A 21,328-nucleotide genomic window follows, 5' to 3' on the forward strand; every position below is an offset into this window, starting at 1 on the left:
ACCAGATAAATAAGAAACAGAACCAAAAGAGTATGGAAGTGGGGATGGTGTCTTATGGCCATTGCCATAAAGCCACAATAGAGCCCTTAGCCTCTCTGAGAATGGGAATAATAGACTTGCTTAGTTGATGGGGTGGTGTGCAGACTAATTCATTAATTTTTTTATACTGCTTTGAGAGCTGTACAACAAAGGTGCTCTTCAACGGCCCAGCTCAGTGCCTATTGAAGGTAATGGAATGACTCCAATAATGGGCATTGGATCAGGCCCTCGTTACAAGGTATCAATATTATAATTGTCAAGCATTCATGCCAGGAATCTGACTGTAGAGTTTCTTGTCCAACCCAGGAACAGAAAATTATCCTCTGACCTATATACGTTGAGTCTAAAAGCTTTGACGTCCCATCACCAAATACTATTAATGAACTGCTTGCAAATACTGCACAGATCTTTCTGTGCCTCAGTTTAAAAACTTTAAAATACCACCTTTGTAAAGAATTTGAGCAGTAGATAATGGTATAGGCCCAAGTTTAGACTTCAATAAAATAATTTTGCATTGCTTCCTTCCTCTCTCGGGCCTGTATAGTGACCACACAAGCCCCAATCTTGTATAAATTTATGCATGTGAGTAACTTAATCACACACAAAAGTGCTTTCACGAACAGGGCCTTAGATCGAGTGTTTTTAGGGCACTGACCTGTCTTGATTGTATGTAAGGTAGCATACATTTGGATGATAAATAAATAATAAATATTAATAATAACAATAAGCATTGGCTGTGTTACTGAAAGTCATTGAACTGAATGTTTAAAGGAGAGGAGAGATGATTTACAAGTTATTAAATATCAAGGACCAACTTCTAATACCATTACTCAGTGAACAGCCCCTTGGAAAAGAATGTGAACCAGTCACTCCTTGATCTGCACAAGCTGGCAACTGACAAGAATGACCATCATTTCTGTGACTTCATTGAAACCCAAAATAGTCCCATTGAAATTATTGGCTGCGTTTAAATTATTTTAATTATTGGCTGCGTTTGATATTGGCATCAAAATCTGAACTCGAAGTATTTTTGATTTGTATGGGCCATCTGAAACGGAAATAATTGTTCCTTTTGTATTGTAGTGAAATATGAGAGAATCAAATTTCTTGTTATTGCGTTGAAAAGCTCCGTGGAGGTGTATGCTTGGGCTCCAAAGCCCTATCACAAATTTATGGCTTTTAAGGTAAGATAGATCTCATCTCAGTTTAAAGGTATCATTAGCACCCACTGTTTTATCCCCCACCGACTGCTCCAGATTTTGTTGCTTTGTGTAACATTTATTTTTAATTTAGGAGTAAATGAGTAAACTTTTTTTTTAATTTAGATCATTTTGCTCACCACGCAAATGTCACATGTCAAATTGTCTCTTAAACATTGCAGACATGCTTTTACTAATTGTTTGCAACATCTTGTCTAAAATATGTGTTTGGATACACAAGCAAATGAACTGCCCCAAAAGTAAGGGGGGAAAATTCCAAAGAGTTTGCTTTTCAAAAACGCTCAGCGTTGGTCTAATACCCTATAAAAATCTATGTGGGTTAGGACACCTAAAGGAGTTAGGAACCTTATGCAAGTCATTAGGAGTTGGATACCTCACTCCCTTAGGATTCTTTAATCCTTAAATCCCAGCCCTTGAGGTCAATAAGAAAGCTTCCATTGACTTTAGTGGGAGCAGAATATAGCCAGCACTGAGCACTTCTGGAGATGTCTGCCAAAATTAATCAAATTTAGCACAGAAATGTGACTGATGGCCATCGTGCTCAGCTGTATAATTCAGCTTCTAGGTTACAAAATCAGAAAGGTACTGTCAACAAAATTTAATTTCAAGTATGGGGAAAGAAACACCTAAACCTTTCCTTGAAATCAAGATAATTGTGACAGAGACTGAACAAACTTTTGGGTTTCATCCAAAATAAACAGTAGAAAGTTGACTGGAGTAGAAGTTTACTCTGAGACAGGAAATCGCAAACTCAGATCTTTGATTAACAGAGAAATGAAATAAGAATGCTGAAGTACTAGAAAAGGGCATGGCTCAGGTAAGGGACCAAATTTTGTTTGATTTATCCAGCAGTTCATAGACTTAAGTGGTCCTAATCACCTGAGTTAGGTAAACAGATACTAGCTGTAAGGCCAAATTCTGCCCTTAGATATAGAATCACTGGGATTACAGTTGTAATTGAGAAGAGAATTTGACCCTGTTTCTGGTGTAGGGATGTATTTTTAGTAAACTGCCTCTTTACAAGATATGTTATAAGTAGTAATTCCTTTGTCTTCAATATCTAACTCATATATCATTGAATGTACTAATTTACAATAAACTAGAGTCAAGATATCAAGTGCTGCCTATGTATATATTTACAGCTCCAATGTCTTTTGAGGGTTTGGTATGTTTATCCTCACACCTTCCTCTGTTATTCTTTTACACTTCTCAGTAACTTGCACCTTTGAGTTGAAAAAGGAAGATAATAAGATTCCGTCGTACCACAGGAATAGGGACGCTGAAGTAAATGTGACATATAATAGCCATTTGGTTTTTGAGTTCTAGTAAATATTGAAAAAGGTTCATATTTGTAAATGTGAAAATAACAAACCCAGAAACCGACGAATCAGGTAGCAGTTACTATATTCATAATGTGTTTATAATTTTATCTGACTTTTCTCTTTCCAGTCATTCATTTCACTTCATCACAAACCACTGTCAGTTGACCTGACAGTTGAAAATGGACAAAGATTAAAAGTGATCTATGGCTCGCAAGTGGGATTTCACGCTATCGATGTGGACTCTGGGTCTGTGTATGACCTGTACTTGCCAACTCATGTAAGATATTACTTCCTAAAGCTGAAATAATTGAGTTGTTTCCTTATTTATTCCTCATGGCTATAGGTTAAAGGTGACTAGATCAGTGGTTTGGATCTTGCTTATCTTCTAAGAACATGTATAATTTAGGCTAGCCAACAAAATGTTCGTGTTCAAACACTTTAGAGGCACCCCTGTGTTCACAGTAGGTCTCTGTGCAGAGACAGTGGTCCACTAGTATGGATTTCTGTGCAGGATTGGGGTCTAACTACAAAATGAGCCTAAGCAAATCCCCTGAACTTTGGGGATATCTGATTCCAGATCTAAACTTTATCGTCTGTGCTCCGAACTTTTTACATGTACTCCACCCCTCACCCTGCATCTTCCAACACAGAGAAACCCACTCCTATGGCGTCTTACCTCTGGAAACCCAGCTGAAGACCAGCCCAACTCCTAGGCACCCAAACAAGCAGTGCCCACCAAACTATGCCAGTGCAGTAATTCTAGTAGTTACAGTGATGTTAATTTTGTAAACTCATTTGCATTAAAACGTAACTTATGTAGATATCTAGTTGTTGAAAACAATTATTTCTACTGATCCACTTACTAAAGACCCATGTTATTTTTATACGTAGCTTAAAGTGGTTTCTTTCATCTGAAAGCTAGTCGCTTCTTTGATGATGGCACCGTTCAAAGTTCATACTAGTTTATAAGTCTAACCAGGATTGCCTGCCCACTGCATGTGTAATTTGGTTGCTAAGCGTGGCAAATGATTTCTCGTCAAAGAGATAATTAGCACAATAGATAAAAGGCAAGGGACAAGGTGAACCCTTTTAAATGATTTAGTTTTGCAACACGCTCCAGATATAATGATGTACATCAGGAAAGATATTTCCCAAGTGAACGCCCTGAATATGGGGCACCTGTAGAAGAGCTGTGACTCCCTTTGTGTGCACTCTTCCACCGTAAGTCAGCGTGTGCTAAAAATACTTTTTCCCTTAGGAGTCTTGGATCAGAAGTAAATGTGCTGCTACAGTGGGCTGTATCGTTATTTTAGGGACTGTCTCATAGACGATAATTATCACAAGCTGGTTTTCAGTGTCAGCAGCCCAGACTTACTTTAATCTAACAGGTTGAGTTGAGACACGCTTGCTTTCTGTACCCTTTTTCCCCTGTTCCCTCTCTCGCTCTCTCTCTCTCTTTCGTCTGCTTCAATTGCTCATGAGAATACCAAGGCAACGCATTAAAATTGCTCTGCGACTCTGGATACCTGTTTTAGTGTTACGGATCGTAGTTGCGGAAGCACGGACTCAAGTGGTTGGCCTGAGTGTATTCAGTTCGGCAAGTACAGCTTCTAGGTTTCTTTTCTGTTTATTGTGCCATTACCATGTGCATAAATGTTTTGGGCTGAAAAAGAAAAGATATGTGTGTTATTGGCTTGTGAAAAATGACTCTCCGCTTATCTGTCTCTTCCTGTGGAAATGCTGATTGCAAGGATATTTCATTGTTTACGTAAAGTGAAAAGATCCTGTTAGTGTTTTAGAAATGCTTAGTTATTGTTTTGTTTTTTGTCTGAAAGTACTTTCCATAAAAACCCACCTCCATAGCTATATGCTTCTTATAAATCCTTTCTCACTTGCGAAGTGTGTTGGCTGGTGTGAGAGAGAATCTGGGTCCCGTTCTGCTGTTGGACTATTTTATTGCATGCATTGCATCGTTCCTGTGGCATGAGTGTAAAATGTAAACCCAATAGTATTTAAAGTAGCACTTTCTTTGTTTAAGGACACTGTATGCAAAGCAGGAAAAGACCTTGCAGAGATGTTCACATTTAGAAAGCTCAGGTGATTCTTTCAAACCACCATAAATATTGTCATCAAAAGTGCTAATGAATCATTGTTTTAGCTCATGAGTTATGCTCGGTCTGTATCACAAAAAATGGAAGCGTTGGGTTCCTAGAATAGGGAAGTTGAGTAAGTTGTCTTCCATCCTCTTCTAAAATCATCTTTGAATTAAAGTATGGCTCACGCTCCTTCTGTCGCTTTATATACCAGCATTTCATGAACAAGCCAATAAATCTCATTGTATCTCAGATGCTCCTTGGCTTCTTTATACCAAGTAATACTTGTAAATATAAAGTGAAAAATTGAACAGTGACTTCTATACAAACCTAGTCTAATAATATCTAAAGGGGGAAATATAATATCCCTTTTCAGCTAGCAAAATATATAGCCCATCATAAACCAGATATTTACTTTCTGTGAGCAATGAGTAGGTGGTTTTTTTTTGCTCTGCCAAGCTATTTAGATTGATATAGTCACTAAAATTGTAGTCCATTTTCTGATATAAATCTTAATAAAATACAATTTCAGATCCAAGGGACTATTCACCCACATGCCATTATTATCCTCCCTAATACCAATGGAACAGAACTTCTACTCACCTATGAAGATGAAGGAGTCTACCTTGATATATATGGGCACTTCACAAAGGAAACTGTTTTACAGTGGGGAGAAATGCCAGCATCTGTAGGTAAGTATGAAAAACAGCACTGTGTTGAATGTAAGATTCTGTTGTATGAAATCTGAGTTTGTTATTAGGTTTGTGTCCAACTGAAAGAGGTTGTGTGGCACATTAAGCCATTTCTGGTTAAAACAGATTTCTAATGAGCAGATACATGTATGTGAATTTCTGTACATTCTTGAGCCAATCAATGATTATAAAAGGGTCTCTGCATTTGTTTGTATTCATTTCATGGTAGTTTATGCCACAAAGGGTTTACTGCAGAGTCAGAGTTTGTATAATAGGATGCAGGCCTTCCAATAGGTATATTCTTGTGTCTGGTAATCATTTTAGTGGGTTACAAAGGAATGAAAAAGTGCGGCTGTTTCCTACTTTGAATCTTTCATATCCACAGTATTTTGTATAGAAATTAATAATATGTAGAAAGTACAGTAGTTTAATGGGTCTATAAACATAACATCCTATCAAATTGTCCTTTATTTTTATCATCATCCATTCAGAGTACATCAGATTAGATATAGCGTTACATGGGTTGTCAGGCTATCCATGTTTTTCATCTGGCCTCACAAATGCTAAAAAGGGGGATCTGATTATTTTTCATCAGGACGTTTTTTTTCTCTTAGGTTTCCAATTGTTAATGTTATAACTAAGAACAAAGGAAACCCACCTCTAGCAGGTTTTTGCATTTGTAAATTTCACCTGATTGGCTTTTTATTTCTGTGTATTCTAATCTTTCTTCATCTTTTTTTTTTTAAGTCACAAGCAAATCATAGCAAAATTGACCTAATTTGATTCTCAATACTGGTGTAAATCTGGAGTTACTCCATGAAATTGGTAGAATTACATCAGAGGCCCATCTTTTTTAGAGGGCTTCCAGCCACCCTTGAGAGCGTGAGACCCACCTCTGTCTTGAACTCAGATATCTACATGGTACCATATACATTGTGCTGCTCTGAGTAGTAAAACCACTTTAGGAATCATTTTAGGAATAAGTTCACTTTTGTACATATTAAAGGCAGGTCTACACTAAAAAGTTGGATCAACCCAGCTACATTGCTCCAGGGGTGTGAAAAATCCACCTAGTTAAGCCAACCTGACCCTTGTGTAGACAGTGCTAGGTGGATGGAAGAATTCTTCTGTCGACCTGGCTACCACCTCTCGGCGAGAAGGATTAACTATAGTGACCAGAGAACCTCTCACTGTAGTAAGTGTCGACACTGCAGCTGCAGCATTTCTAGTGAAGGCATAGCTTCAGGCTTGGTCTACATTTATATCTGCATAGCCATGTCAGTCAGGGGTGTGAAAAAAAACACATGCCTGACCAACTTAGCTAGTCCAGCAACCCCCATAACCACCACCACCCCCAGCCTAGACACAGCTATAGCAACAGACTAGATACTGTACTTTCCTTCTCCTCTGGCAAATAGTATCCTCTTCACTTTCCAACCCAAATATTAAGCTGTAGGGTAAAATTACAACACGTCAAGTACGTCCTCCTCAATGCTGTATTAATGTTTAATGCCGTAGGATACACTGAGTCTCTACAGCCCACATTCTAACATTAGTGTGAAACAATCACTGGTAAGAGAACCATTACCCAGTATGGTTAGGAAAAGAAAAGTTCTATCTGTGAGTATTGAATCTAATTGGAAGCTGGATTGCAAAATGGAGACAGCAGCCTGCAGGAGATATGATGCTATGGAAAGTACATTTCTTTTGCCTAAATAGGAACTGCATGCTCTCAAGAAGGGCATAACATTACAGTTTAAAAAGCAATCTTAATGTTTCCTCCAAAGTAACATTGGTGAATATATGATCAGCTTAAATATTTAAGCTCTCTTCTCTTCTTCCTATAAATGCACTCCATTGGTTTGCACTCATTTTTCCCCCTTTGGGAAGCAACAAAATTTTAAAACTGGCTTCATTTGCCATCCTGTGCTGTCAAACATTTTCCTGGATCTTGTCTCTAACGATTTTTAAAGCATGGATGAACTTGTAGCTATTATGAGATTGTCTGATTGTATTATTTGAATGTGTGGTAGGTGCCAACAGTGTTTGGCTCTGTACAAGACATAGTCCTTGTCCCAAGGTGTTTCCTTTTAGAAGATGAACAAAGACCAGACAAAATTACAGAGGGAGCCCCAGAGGCAGATATATAAGGAACTAAGTGTTTTGTTACCTTTAGCTTCAGAAAACTAGTTGCTGTAAGGTTTGCATATATGCCAACTGTTACGATATGCTCTGAAATGCGGAGTTTGTGATTTTGGACATCAATAGTCGTCTACAAGAATATTCCTGTTTAATCCAGAGACAGCTGGAGATTTTCAAAGGCACAAAGAAAAGTCAATGGCAGTTGTGTGCCTAAATACCCATTGTGCCTTTGCAAATCGCCCTCCCTCATTGCCTAAAGCGCTGAGACAGCGAACCCACAGAAATGTGTTGGTGGCTTGTAAAGATCTACTGTGTACTGGGCATACATGGGGACTGCGCTGCTTTGTCACAGGTTGGGATTTCAAGGCAGATCCCCCAAGGGTGTGAACTGAAGTCAGCGGAGCTAAACAGATTTACACCAGCTTCATGCTAGTGAAATGGCCCTTGGCAGCTGACATTTCTTCAGGATGCTCTGCTGTGCACTACAGGGGTGCGCTGTCTTTTTCTGCAGGTGGATAGTATCGTGAGAGAAAGATTGCCCGGTGACTATTCCCCTTCCCATTCAGGATCGCACAACCACCTCCCCTCCCCTTCGCAATCACACAGCATCCTTTGGGTGTCCACAGGAACCACTTACATGCAAAAAGTGACAGCAGGAAAGTATCTGAATGGATTTTTAACTTCTTTTAATGGAGTTTAACAGCCAGGAACAGCAAGGAGAACACAGCTCTGGGGGACTAACCAGCTCTCCACAGACCACCACCAAAGGCTATGCAGACAAACAGGGCTGTTTATCCTTGGAAGGAAGGCACTCTTTCTCTCTTCCCCTCCCGTTGGCCAGGGCTCAGCCACTGGCCTCCAAACAGTTCTTCCAGTCGACCTTAGGCCACCACACTTTCAATATTACTACTACGCCACTGTCTGCAGCGCTCTTGACTATCCCAGCCCAGGGCTTCTTGGAGCAGATATTGTCAATCGTAACAAGTTTGACAGGGGTCTTGTCACGTGGCACCAGATGTTCCACTTGTGATTGGAGTCAGAGTTCATTTAGAGGCAAACTGACCCAAGCCTTGACTTCCAGCTCAAACCAAATCCTAAACTTTGGGGGCTTCGAAGAGCCCCATTTAGTATTTTATTTTAAGCGTGCATTTCCCACCAATGCTCACTCATACTCTTGCTCCTCTGAAATTCTTGCCTCAGGCCAAAAGCATTGAAAAATTACGAGCGAAGTTCAGGTCACCACATTTCTTGCTTGGCCAAACCTAAGAAGAACTTGCAAGTTCCACTAGAGATCCTGTTCCCTTGAAACTTCCACACTTAACCACGTTTTGACAACAATCTGTATGAACTGTACTGACGATTTTCCTATTATGAATTTTGACCTTGTTTTTTCAGAGGTGAAAGGCTTGTGTGTTAACTCAGGGTTCTAGCTAGCTGCCACTTGCTTGATTCTTAATATATGGTCTCATTCTTTAACAAAATTATTTTGGATAGTAAACTTCCCTGGTCTATTAGAATATCTTAAGTGATTGAGAGAGGTGGCAAATGCTTGCAATATAATTGACGGCTCTAGGGCAGGAAAACTAAAAATAGCAGCCTCTTGTAGTCTTTAGGGTGGGACCTGTATGGCCAGTCCATTAATCAGAAATTGGAATGAGGACACTGAAATCCAGTGGGAAATTAAAATTGTAGAGCTACTCTATCTATATTTAATTGGTGAGATATTTCAGATATGTAGGGCTACACACAAATAGAGAGAGCATGTTTTCTTTATATAACACAAGATTTTTAAAAAGGTATAGGAAACATCCAGTTAATAAGATGGGGAGGTACTTTTGTCCTCTCATATTAGTAAAAATTATTAAAAGCATGATTTTGGGAGTGGTTTGGATGTCCTTTACTGGGAAGCAGAAAGGATGTTGATCTAGAGAAATGAAGCACTCTAGCCAAAGTATCTTATAATGACTTTGCTATGTCAACACTCTTTATTGGTTCATGAAATAATTGCAGCCCAGTTCATGCAAAGAAATAGTCTGCTCACATCAGAATGATTCTTATTGTCCTTAAGAAAACTATGGCTTGGACCTCATTTACAGCTGTTCCTGTACCCTTGGTGCAACCACAAAATTCCCTGGGTTTTATTTATATACACTCAACAATTGATTGAGGAATGAGCAGCTACTATAAGCCTAGACGCTTGGAACATAGATACATAGATATTTACGTGTTTTTAAAAGTCTTATTTAAAACACACTAAGTTGTGTGTAACTTTGTTTTGGTAGGGACATGCTGCATGTCAGAGTATGCGCACCTTAACCTGTGCAGTGCAACCCAACCAGGACAAGAGCATGCTCACATGAACAATGTGGGACAGATGGGAGTTTGTGGTGAAGCTACAAAAGCTTTTTCTCTAGATAAATTCACAGCACTAGCGTTCTAGTCTAATGAAAGAACATTTCATCGTTAGGAAGAAGAGCCTGTTCTGCATGTTGGATATCTAGAGCATAAATAATGTGTTTTCACCTTGGAAATGCCTATGTACACTAACTTCATGGCTTTCCTTGAAACGGCCAAATTTGAACTCCCATTGGAGTGAACTCCTTGAGCTCTGTGCTAACTTCTACGCTATTTGCCAGGTGTTAAGGGAATATTATGGCAGGCTTCCACTGTGCTGTACAAATGACCCTTCTTTGAGTGTATGGTGCATTTCCAAAAGGAAACAATGGGTTCACAGGGAAACAGGCAGTAACCAGAAACCTGCTCAGCTGTGATTTAGTAACAGGATTATACTGTCTTTCCTCTGAGGCAGAGGCAGAACTTGTCACCCTTGTTTGCAATGGGTTTAGCTTTTTAATTTATGTGCTTCTAAATGTTGTTGTCAGATACATGAGTGCCATTAACGCTGTATCTGAAGACAGAATTGGGGACACAGTAATAAATTGGTGGCTGATAAATGGATGACATGTGAGTCTAAAACATATCCAACTGTACCATTTGTGGCCTTTTAAATGTGAAAGGCAGTGTCCTATGCCCCAGTAGGGCAAATTCTTTCCCATCCGAAATGCAGAGTCCTAGAAATATGTCTGCTTAAGGAAACCTTGGCGGTCCAGCGATTAACTTAGAAGACACAATCAAAATGTAAACTCAGTTCTCTTCAAGGTTAACTCCGTTTATGCATGTTTGTGTGTATGTAAATAGACATGGAAGAATTAGATTTTTGTCTGTAAATGTTGGTGAACATCGATTTCACCATCACAAACTGACCCAAAAAAATAGTCCCACTGGTGATCATTGAAATGTCCAGATAGGCAAAGTAAGAAAAATGCTGCCTGACAACGTATTAGAGTTTGATTAAGGAAATTTACTTTGACATGTGATGGTGACAATTTATGTTTTAACTACTGTAAAGCTTTAACTTTTGAATCTCAACGGCTGCTGTCCTTAAATAATTCTTGTCTAACCCTCCCATAATTTCCACAGCTGTGAACACTTAAATCGACAAAAACTGAAAAAATGGCTTAAAATAAGCATCAATATTATCCATCAAAAAAAATTTTTAAGAAAAGTCAAATTCTACCAAGCTTCTATATAAAGAACACCAGATCCAGTGTCCCCAGTGGGTCTACTTGAGCAAGTAAAGGTTTTGCAGGATCGAGTCACGAGGCAACATAGTTAGTGTTTGTCTTAAACAATGTGAGCAAAGCCCCGAGGGAAGGATTGGACATGTCACCAAAATCCCAAGAGAACAACACAGCCATTCTTGAGGGAGTTAGATATATTGTGCACAGTCTTTTGTATGTTAGTGTGCTGAGCATGATAAAATAGGCCAGCAAAACACAAATTAGAGACCTTTCTAAAGTGTGATTGTGTCTCTAGCATTTAAACAATGAAGTACAGTAGCAAACCAGGGTACTCTGATATAGCTGCAGTTTTTAAAAAATTCCTTTAAAAATGTAACATTTATGTTGTGACTGTCCTATAAGCACGTACAGTAACACCACATGATAGCATCTCACACAGTGAGAGAAGACCATGTAAGATACCTCCGTATTTTAAAATCATTTAGAAAAAGACTTTCTGGGTAACTAAAACCACAGAGCTGGATTGTCCTCCCAGCAAGATGTGTGTGTGGAGGGAACCCTTGGTGAGTTGAGCACCCCACTTCCAAATGGAATGAGGATGCCCCTTCCATTCCACTCCCCAACCGGGCAATGTCCCTGTCCACGTAGGCCAGAATTTACAGAGAGAGGGATCGTGTTCGGAGTAGCAAAGCCAGGGGCATGCAAATCATCCCCTGCTGGCACCATGGAAATTAATCTCTAAAGGTAATACATGCTGAGGTTATAGTCAGTATCTTTCCAGTTTATTTCTGGTCCTGCCCTCCATAATTCATTTAAGGATACGTGGAAGGGAAGTCCCATAGTGCATGAAAGTTTGAGCATCCTGTGGGTTGTGAAGGTCACTCTATCAAGAGTAGAATTTAATTCTAATATACTAGAGTAGGTCCTTAAGTATTGATTTGTGTCTCACCAGCATGTTAATTACCTGGTGCTTTTCATTCATGATAAGATATTAGAGTCCTGTTATCTAAAAAGTCCAGGACCTGTTGTTGAATGCATAAGGGAGCCAACTTCCAATCTACCTTACTCCACTCGCAGCCCCCTTTCTGATGGTACTTTAAAATGAACCAGTGAAATCCATGGAACATCGGACCTATTTGGTGCTTCAGTCAGCGAAAGGGATGAATGCTTGCCAGACAGATGTTGAGTGCAGGGCAGCATTCACCTTCTTGGCCCCCAATGTGGTGACGTGGCCAGGTAAAAGAGGGCGTGACAGAGTATCACTAACCCCCAGTCAGTTATCGATGACCGTTGGAAATGTACAGCTAGTGTCAACTGTCCCCTCTGGTTTGGTGCTACACAGATCATTTCCAGTTGCAAGCTGAGTTAAAGTTTTTCCTTTGTGCTGTGAGTTTTTAACTTTTCCACCAAATCTCAGTTGCAACATGAAGGGCTGGTGAAATGCTTGATACTGAAATATGCTACTTGGCTTCACACCTACCTTTTATCCCCAGTGTCAATAGATACAACAAAGATTTAGGGTGAAACCCAGGTCATATTGAAGTCAGTAAGGTTTAGATCCTCAAATGGAAATTAGGTGCCTACATGTCTTTCAGGATCTGGGCCTAGGGGGTTTGCCATTTTCTTCAATGGGGCCAAATTCAACAAAATCCTCCATAGCAACACTTATTTATTTTACATATATTGCCTAATTATAGGGTGACCAGATGTCCCGATTTTATAGGGACAGTCCCGATGTTTGGGTCTTTTTCTTATATAGGCTCCTATTACCCTCCCACCCCCTGTCCAGATTTTTCACATTTGCTGTCTGGTCACCCTACCTAATTACCATGGCACAAGTAGTAATCTAAGATTACCTACTTAGATTATAGTAATCTAAGTGCCATGTAATATGGGTATATAACAGTATTTTTAAAATCACGCCATACAAGTATTACTGCCCCATCGTTCCAAAAAAATACCCTGTTCACTTGTTTAACATACTTGTAGAAGTCCAAAACTGCTCTGACTCTTTTTTAATGAAGTTTAGTTACAACTAAGATCTTTTCTGTAATGGAAGTAATTAGAATGAATGAGCAATATATTCAGAGGCAGATTCTGATCTCATTCACAGCAGCGTATATTCAGAGAAACTCCAGTAGTGGTGGGGGGGTCAGTGGAGTTACTTCAGATGTATGTCGATGTAACTGAAGTCAGAATCTGGTGCTCAACTGTAAAGTGGCTGTTACATACATAGTTACTTTCCATAGCCTTCTAGCATGAATTTTGAATATCCCTAGTACACATTAAGCTGAAGTGCTGTTTAACCAGAGGAAAGGCTCTAATCTTTTGTGTGAACTCAAGTGGGGGGGTGGGGGGAATAACTATTAAAAACCTACAGGTATATTATTGAGTGCAGAGTGAATTTCTTGCCTTGTCATTCCACAACACTCTGCTCTTTTTTTCAAAGTGTAGCAGCAATAAAGGGCAGTGGAATGGCAGGAGTGGGGCCAGAACTGTGTAAACACGCTGACCAACTAAAGACAGAGGGCAAAGCAGGTGCAAATTCTGCTGAAGCTCAAAGGTTGTAGAGCAGCCACAGAGCAGCTGTATAGGCTGCTGTTTCTTGCCCTGCTGTTGTGTTCAGTGGAAGACTCTATACGGCCAACAAATGCCCTGCACAGATCACTGTTGCAAAGCCTGATTATTCAGGCTTTGCACCCGAGGCCAGGATTTAATACTTTGAATGGTATTTGTTGTACAGTATTTCGGTGTACGGTTTGTTTGGATGTATAGGATTTCCTTCTCTGAACAGATACAATCTAAATGGATTCCACTGGATATTTAAATATTGCGTGTGTCTGGATTTGGTTCAGTTATACAATCTTTATGTTACTGGGGTGGGGACACGGAGCTGCCAACTTACTACTAACAGATGAATATTTCAGGCTCCCTTGTGTTTTTCTAATTATCAAATCTGACTTTTTTGTTTAGCTTATCTGCAGTCTAACCAGGTCATGGGTTGGGGAGAGAAGGCTATCGAACTGCGTTCCGTGGAAACAGGAAATTTGGAAGGTGTATTTATGCACAAGAAAGCACAGAAGCTAAAATTTCTATGTGAAAGAAATGACAAGGTACACACGTGACTCAATTATAGTGATTTAACAAATATGGTTTTACAGTTGAATATGAAAAAAGTTGAGGCCATTTAATTTTTATTTAGCGTTTTATTATAGTGCATAGTACTTACCACTCAATTAAAAGCAGACTTTGGCACTGATCCCACAAACTACGCTTTGTGGGAGGAATCCTGCACCTTTGCAGAGCCCCACTGAAGACAGCCAGATCCTAGCCACCTCTTCCACCTGCTTTGTGCTGCAGACGGAAAATCAGTTTAACCAACCTGTTGGCGAATCCCCCAGTGGTCTGGCTTCAGCATAGAGAATATGTTGGGGGTGTGGCTAGCATGCATCTGCACTCCAGTAATCTCTGGCTACAAAAGTCTCTTAAGAACTGTTGCAACCAGGTATGATTTAGAGCAGCCTTGAGCAAAGTATCACACACCAATATTTGAGATGCCACCAGTATGAGTGCATTTTGTCACATATGTATGGTAATGATTTGTAAATATTCACTGTAGCTTGTTCTAGACCATTGGTGTGTTTAGAATACTGTAACCAGAAACTGTTTAGTTTACCTCATTGTTTGAAAATAGGCTCTGATTTCTTTTCTGGTAGAAAATGTATACACTATAACTTATTGCCAGAATGTATACTTGCAAGCATTAACACTTCATTTTTCTAAGCAAATGTTACCAATGGGATTAAAATTGAATTGTGATTTATATGTCATAGTGTTCTGAATTGTATTTCTCTCTGCTTTCAAATATGTTTAAAATATTCTCATACATGTAAACTTACAGCGGTCTATTCTTTGTCCTTTTCAAGGTATTCTTTGCATCTGTACAATCTGGAGGCAGCAGTCAAATTTACTTTATGACACTTGGACAAAACGTCCTATTCAACTGGTAAATCCCATCAGACTGAAGGATGTTTTGAAGGTTCCCAGTAGATACAAGCAGTGTAAAATGCTGGAAGGTTATACACTTAAATTTGCACTTTTTACCTACAAGAAACTGGTCATTAACTTATCAAAATTCATATTCCTCAAGTTGTGGAAGAATTCCATTCTCTTGTCAAACAATTGCAAATATGTTTAGTTCTCTCTTTTAAAAATATGGTGCAAACCAAGACTGAATGTACAATGTAGCAAAGAGCAACTGTCATGGAAAATGTAGCCAAAATAGCAGGTTGCTTGTACTCTGAAAAGCGTACAATTTCTTTTGCACAAATATTGTAATTTTATTATTTTGAACTTGAGTCTTTCTCTATGGACAGCAATATCTATATGTAGATTTATAGTATAAAGTACACACATATGTTATGAGCTGGAATTCCTCTGATTTTGAATTATTTTTGCTTGTTTCACTTTTTTCTTTTAACAGGTTCACCCAAAGGCAATTGTCCAAGTCTGCATTAACTCCTTGTGAATAGTTACTGTTGCAGACTTGGACAGTTAGGGATGGATTTGCCTTGAGAAGCATGGGTGTGCATCACTGTAGAGTTTGTAGAGTCAGCTACTGTATACATAGGCACCTGTACAGTAACGGAGTTTACAAAACGCATAAGGCTGACTCCTTGTGTGCCTCTGGACAAGATTGAGCCCTTAGACACAGTTACTGTAGAATGTATTTGTAAAAATATTTTAAATAGCAATTTGTTCGAACATATATACATGAAGCATGATGGGCCTGATCATGTAGGTTTTACTCATACAAGTAGCTCTTACTCATGTAAGTTGATTTCAATGAGACTATCCATGTATATAAATAAGGGTGTAGGATCAGGGACTCTGTCTTTGCATGATTCCTCATTCCTGCTGATTCAACAACAGGCTTACATTTGTTGGCTTGTAAATACGCTCTTTCCAAAATGGATGGCATGGTTAACAAAAGTATTCTTAATACAGCTATAAACATATCCAGAGAACCAAGTAATTATAAAAGACTGAATTTCAGGCGCTCTTTCTATTCTAGTTACTTCAAAATAAATCTGCACCCCCTAGTGGCATTCATTTCTATCATAAAACACTGTTCTCAGGGGCTTAATATCAGAGACATGCTAGGGTTAAACGTTAAGGTTTAAATGTACAATCATTACTTAGCTAATGTTTGTGCAGTGCTTTGAAAATGTCAAGGGCTATATAAATGTAAAGAGCTAAGTATGGCTATATATAATAATAAACTCAATACACAAGATCTCAGTCTAGACCAAACTGTATGGAAAAAGAAAAAGGAAATCATTAGCTACAGTATTTTAAAACTATTACCATTTTTAACTTGAAATGTATGAGACTGGAAGGGGAAGTGGTATTGCAATATCTGATCTTCTACCTCTACGATGATTGAAAATTGACCAAATGAAAGTTGTTAGCAACCGACGGCTCTTCCGCACCCTATGTGCAATGAGGTTAGTGGTCCCGGTGACAGGTGTTCACGTAGCAAAACCACCACCATAATATGCACCTTGTTATGTACTCTCAGCAGAGAACTAGATGGGCCTGGAGGCTGATCACCACTCTCACCCACTGCTGGTGATCCCTCGAAGGCTGAGGCAGGCAGGCAGGATAGTGCTCGTGGTGTGTGCGCACTTCCGCTGTCCATGTTCTTTGGCTAACTGGAGGATGGCAGTCTCCATGGCTGTCAATCCAGCTCATTTCGTAAGGATTAGTTCCACTCAGACTGTAAAGTGGAGTTTTAAACATTAAATATTCACATCTCAAATAGGTAGGTATTGATTTACAAGAGTTCAAAACCAAGGCCATGTCAAAGTTGGGAGGGCATCTGCACACCCAAATGGCCAATTGTGCACCCAAATTTAGGCTCTGATCCACAGTGAGTTGGGACGGCTGTGCCCAGGCACAGCTGCATTTAAATCAAGGGGTCTCTGTGTGGGCACAGCACTCCACCCGTCTGCTGTCAATTGCAGGATTGAGGCCATAATAATTGCATGAGCAAAATAGCAACAATAACAAAAATGATTGGTCCTGGGCTTCTATGCCACTGAACATTGGACTCCGTTTGCTCAGCTTTCAAAAAAAGAAAAGAAACAAAAAAAGAAAAAGCTGCAAGTTAAAAGAAATATATATTTACAGGCTAATAGACCAGCAATAAGTCAAAAATGTCATTTACTTTTCATGTCTTTTAAAAAACTGAAATACTGTGAAGAGAGGACATCTTTCATCATGTATCCCATGGGTGTGCAAAACCTGTTATTAAAATGCTCTTGCTCCTGCACAAATCAGTGATCCCGGCTGCCCTGTATACTTCAAAATGTGTGCTTATCATATCAGTCTCTGCATTACATGAGGCATGTGATTTCTGAACATCTTGGTGCCCAGAGTTAGGAGGCAGGTTTTCCTGACACCAGGCACTAATTCAAAAGAGTTTAGCACATAACACTGGGAGCTTGGAACAGCCCATACTATGAGATTAAAGAAGCAAATGTGATTAAACTTTTTTCACATGTATTGTAACAGAAAAATGTGATAGTGAGTTGACCTACTGTAAACCTGTTTAGAGCCATACAAAAAGAAAAAAAAAGCTGATCTTTTGAGAGCGAGAGAGCCCATAGCTGTATTAAGTGTTTAATCTCACATTTTGTCTCCACTCCATTAGTTCAAATTCTTCTATGTGTGGTGGAAGACATTAACAGCCAGGTTCTCCTCTCTGAGTTGCACCCATGTCAATATGGAGAAAATCTGGCCCAAAGAGAGAAACATTTTTAAGGGATTTAGAAGTGGAATTCCAATTAATAATGAGAGCTAGGCGTAGCATGGAGAAAATGTAGGTGTAAGAGGTCAATCAAGACCAAAGAAAAGATTAGAGTGGCTGAAAAGGATAGAGAGTGAAGATGTCCAGAGCCTTAATTGAAGAATGAAGAAGGGAAAGTAGCTGAAGAAAGTGAATAGACGTAGCTGAAGAGAGGAAATAGAAGATGTCCAGAAAAGTGGCTAAAATATGAAGGTTTGGAGAGGTTTGAGTTAGTTAAGGAGAGGAGAGTGTCTAATGATCAAGAGATATCCACAGTGGTTGGAAGGGTTTATTTGGAGGGAGATACTGAAAAACTGCTGAAGCTCAAAGCAAATAAGATTCAGGAGATTGGAGAGAAAAGTTTGAGACCCAAAGTAATTTTTAATGCCATGAATTTAACTATGCAGACTAAATCTAATTGTCAGACTCACTTTGTTCAGAGTTGTGTTTTTTCTCCAACTTCATTTAGTCATTTGCTTTATTTTATTAGTTGTATTCTTAAAAGCAAGGAAGTGAGCTGTTAGATTGTTTCTTTTGTGTAATCATTTTGTTATGAATAAAATACTGTAGGAGGAGATAGCCAACACATTAAGCTGTGCAATCTAGTTGTGCCATCAGTTTTCTTACGACACATAGGGTTGCCAATGTTCATATTTGCATACAGGAGTCTGAGCTAATATGCCATCAAGGCACTATTTTATGTGACTATAGTGTATACATTTTAGAAATTTTAAACCATATTCTTCAATTTATACCCTGACTCATGACTTTAAAAACTGGGAACAACCAAGCTGACTATGTACTGTACATTGGGTATGTGGGTTTTTTCTTTTCATTGTTATCTTATGTTCAAATTGTACATTTGAAAAAGCAATAATAAAACAGTACACAGAAAAACAAAACAAATGTGACTGTGAAGTTGTTATATTGGTGTAGACTGATATTAAAACATACTGAAGTATTTCTTTCAATCTCTTTATATATTTAGACCTCTAGAAAGGTCTAGATCTGTGTGTCTATATCTGCCTATAGAGACAAAGTGAAATCGTATTTTACATTTTGCTTACAATGGGAAAAGGTGTCTGGGCAATGAAGTGCGAGCCTAGACTACACAGAACTTTGGTAACAGTGACACTTTGCACATTGCTATGTGCCACGAAGCAGCTACACAAACTCGCTCTCAAACCTCAGAGAAGATGGAACTAGAGTTTCCCTCCAGACGATGGTACAGCATGGAAACGTTAATACTGTACAAAAATTGGTTTCTGCTTTTATGGGTGGCTAGAATTATTAATGCCAATGTATCCGTCTTCATCACATTTCTTTGAGATTCAGAGTATTGTCTTCTCTGTTACATCCTGTAAAATTCATTGTCACACATTACAGTACAGTTCGTGGTAACCTGCTGTGACAATACCACTTAAAGGCTGAAGGGCATAAAGGTGAAAGCCTGATCCCCCTCCCCTTGAAATCAATGGAGTCATGCTTTTACCTTAAGTGTAAAAACAAAGGCAATTGGCCTTTCATCGAGCTTTGTCCTCCTATTTTGAATGTGCTTCTCTGACTAGCACAGCACATGCCTTCTTGTGTTTTTGAGCAGGGACTGCACCATAAACATCTGTCAACCCATCTGTTTGAAGCTAGCCATAAGAAATCAAAAGCTACCCTTGCCACTCACCCTCTATTTACTGCACAGAACGCTGTTTCCAGGCAGTGTCTCATGCAGCTTATAAACACAGGGGTCTCCAACCCAACTGATTTAAATGGAGTTACACCTGAATTACCGCAGCATAAGTGAAAGTAGAATCAGGCTGAGTGTCCATACAATTCTACCTGTGGGCTGACTGCATTCAGAGACAATAATTTATTCGCTGTGCTTTTTGTTTGTTTGCTCCACAAAATTAGAAATGGTTTTAGCATGTACTGGGAGGTAAGAAATCTGTGTTCTAGTCCTAGCTTTGTCACTGACTGTTTGTCACCTTGGTCAACTCATTTCACCCAATTATAAAATGGGTGCAGTGATATACGCCTACCTCACTGATGGGTTGTGAGATGTAATTAACATTGGGAAAGTACTCTGAGGGCTTGTATACACGGAAGGATAATGGGGGGGGGGATGATTTCTAAACCGCACTAAGGGCACATTCACTGGTCTATGTGGCCCCTGCTGGTGTGCTCTAACATAGTGCTGTTTGAAACAGTACTATGTAAAATGCACTTGGGAACTTTTAGTGTGCACCAGTAGGTCTACATGGTCCAATTAACATGCAAAATGCTAGTGCACTTTAGAAATCACACTCCTATGCAAAGAAGTGGAAAGAGATAGGCGTGGGAGAGGGACAGGGTGGAGGGGATGGGATAGAAAGGGATATGAAGCAGAAGAATCTATACCCACTAAAGCACTATCCCTCCAAAGCCTAGTATGGAACCCAAGATTCCTGAGTCTTACCATTGCTTTGCTGTCAGCAAACAACTGTGAAACCCACGCTAATGCTGGTACAGGACAACCTGCTACTGCTATCAGTTACTTCATTAATTCAAGTCAAGTGGCAGAAGTCCATGCAGTAGATCTAATGATTCCAATCCTGCTGGCAACCTGTGTGGATGTAAATATGATGCCATATGAAAGAATTAGTTTTTTCAGTTTGCTTTCTAAAAAACCTAGGAATTTACATATACAAAATCTATGTTACAAAAACTTTATTAGGGTTGAAAAATCAAGCACTCCAGTTAGGAAATTTCACTGTCAATTTAAAGGTAACTGTACCTGTATTGCCCCCCATGGTCCACTCCAGGAGTGCCAGACAGGGCTCAGGTCTCCAGCCATCACCTGAATCTTGGCAGAAATCCTTGTCCCTTTCCCTTCTGAGTGGGTGGGGGGGGGGGGTTAAGGCTGAACAGGTCCCTGCCAGGACCTGTACTAAACATGCCAGGAGTCAGCCATCAGTCTTATGGGTGCCTAATAGGCTAAAGTCCTTCAGCAGGATTGGGGCCTCCTTGGACAAAGTTTGTGTCCATTTGATGGATCAGAATGACCCTGTGTCAGTTTTAAATCAGCCTCTATACCAAAAGCCCTTTCTTTGTTTGTCACTGTAAAACTCAGTTTGAACTAGTAAGTGCAAATCTCTCCAGGGTGTTGTACCTGTCTAGAGCTGTTTAGTCTCACTGACTCGTTTAATCACCCCTGCTGTTTTTATTTCCTGGAGGAGCTGTGCTAAGCCTCCCCCATGGAATAGAATATATAAACAAGTCAGAAATTTAATACAATGGTCCCCAAAGATATTGCACAGGGTTGTAATATATCTGCCCTAGCCAGAATTAATGTGGTCTGTACAGAAATCTCTACAGCAGCCACCAAGCCAGAAGACACAAAAGTTAGTGTACAGGCA

The 21,328-nt window shown here is 39.5% G+C and overlaps 1 protein-coding gene across 3 annotated transcripts in view; it reads left to right on the plus strand.

The window, feature by feature from the left end:
* The window catches only part of NRK (Nik related kinase), a 121,782-nt gene extending 102,937 nt beyond the window's left edge, over positions 1–18,845 (plus strand). For 2 of the 3 annotated variants that reach the window (XM_073358334.1, XM_073358336.1), the window contains 5 exons: positions 1,123–1,223; positions 2,709–2,858; positions 5,207–5,366; positions 14,063–14,202; positions 15,016–18,845. In XM_073358334.1, coding sequence (XP_073214435.1) covers positions 1,123–1,223; positions 2,709–2,858; positions 5,207–5,366; positions 14,063–14,202; positions 15,016–15,099 — 635 coding nt within the window. In that variant the 3' untranslated portion in view covers positions 15,100–18,845. Of the gene's footprint in view, positions 1–1,122; positions 1,224–2,708; positions 2,859–4,619; positions 4,679–5,206; positions 5,367–14,062; positions 14,203–15,015 lie in introns of those variants that run through there. The other variant, XM_073358335.1, reaches the window with a different exon arrangement.
* Positions 18,846–21,328: the final 2,483 nt, after the last annotated feature.

Source organism: Lepidochelys kempii, chromosome 9, assembly GCF_965140265.1.
Source record: "Lepidochelys kempii isolate rLepKem1 chromosome 9, rLepKem1.hap2, whole genome shotgun sequence".
NCBI classification, from domain to species: Eukaryota; Metazoa; Chordata; order Testudines; family Cheloniidae; genus Lepidochelys; species Lepidochelys kempii.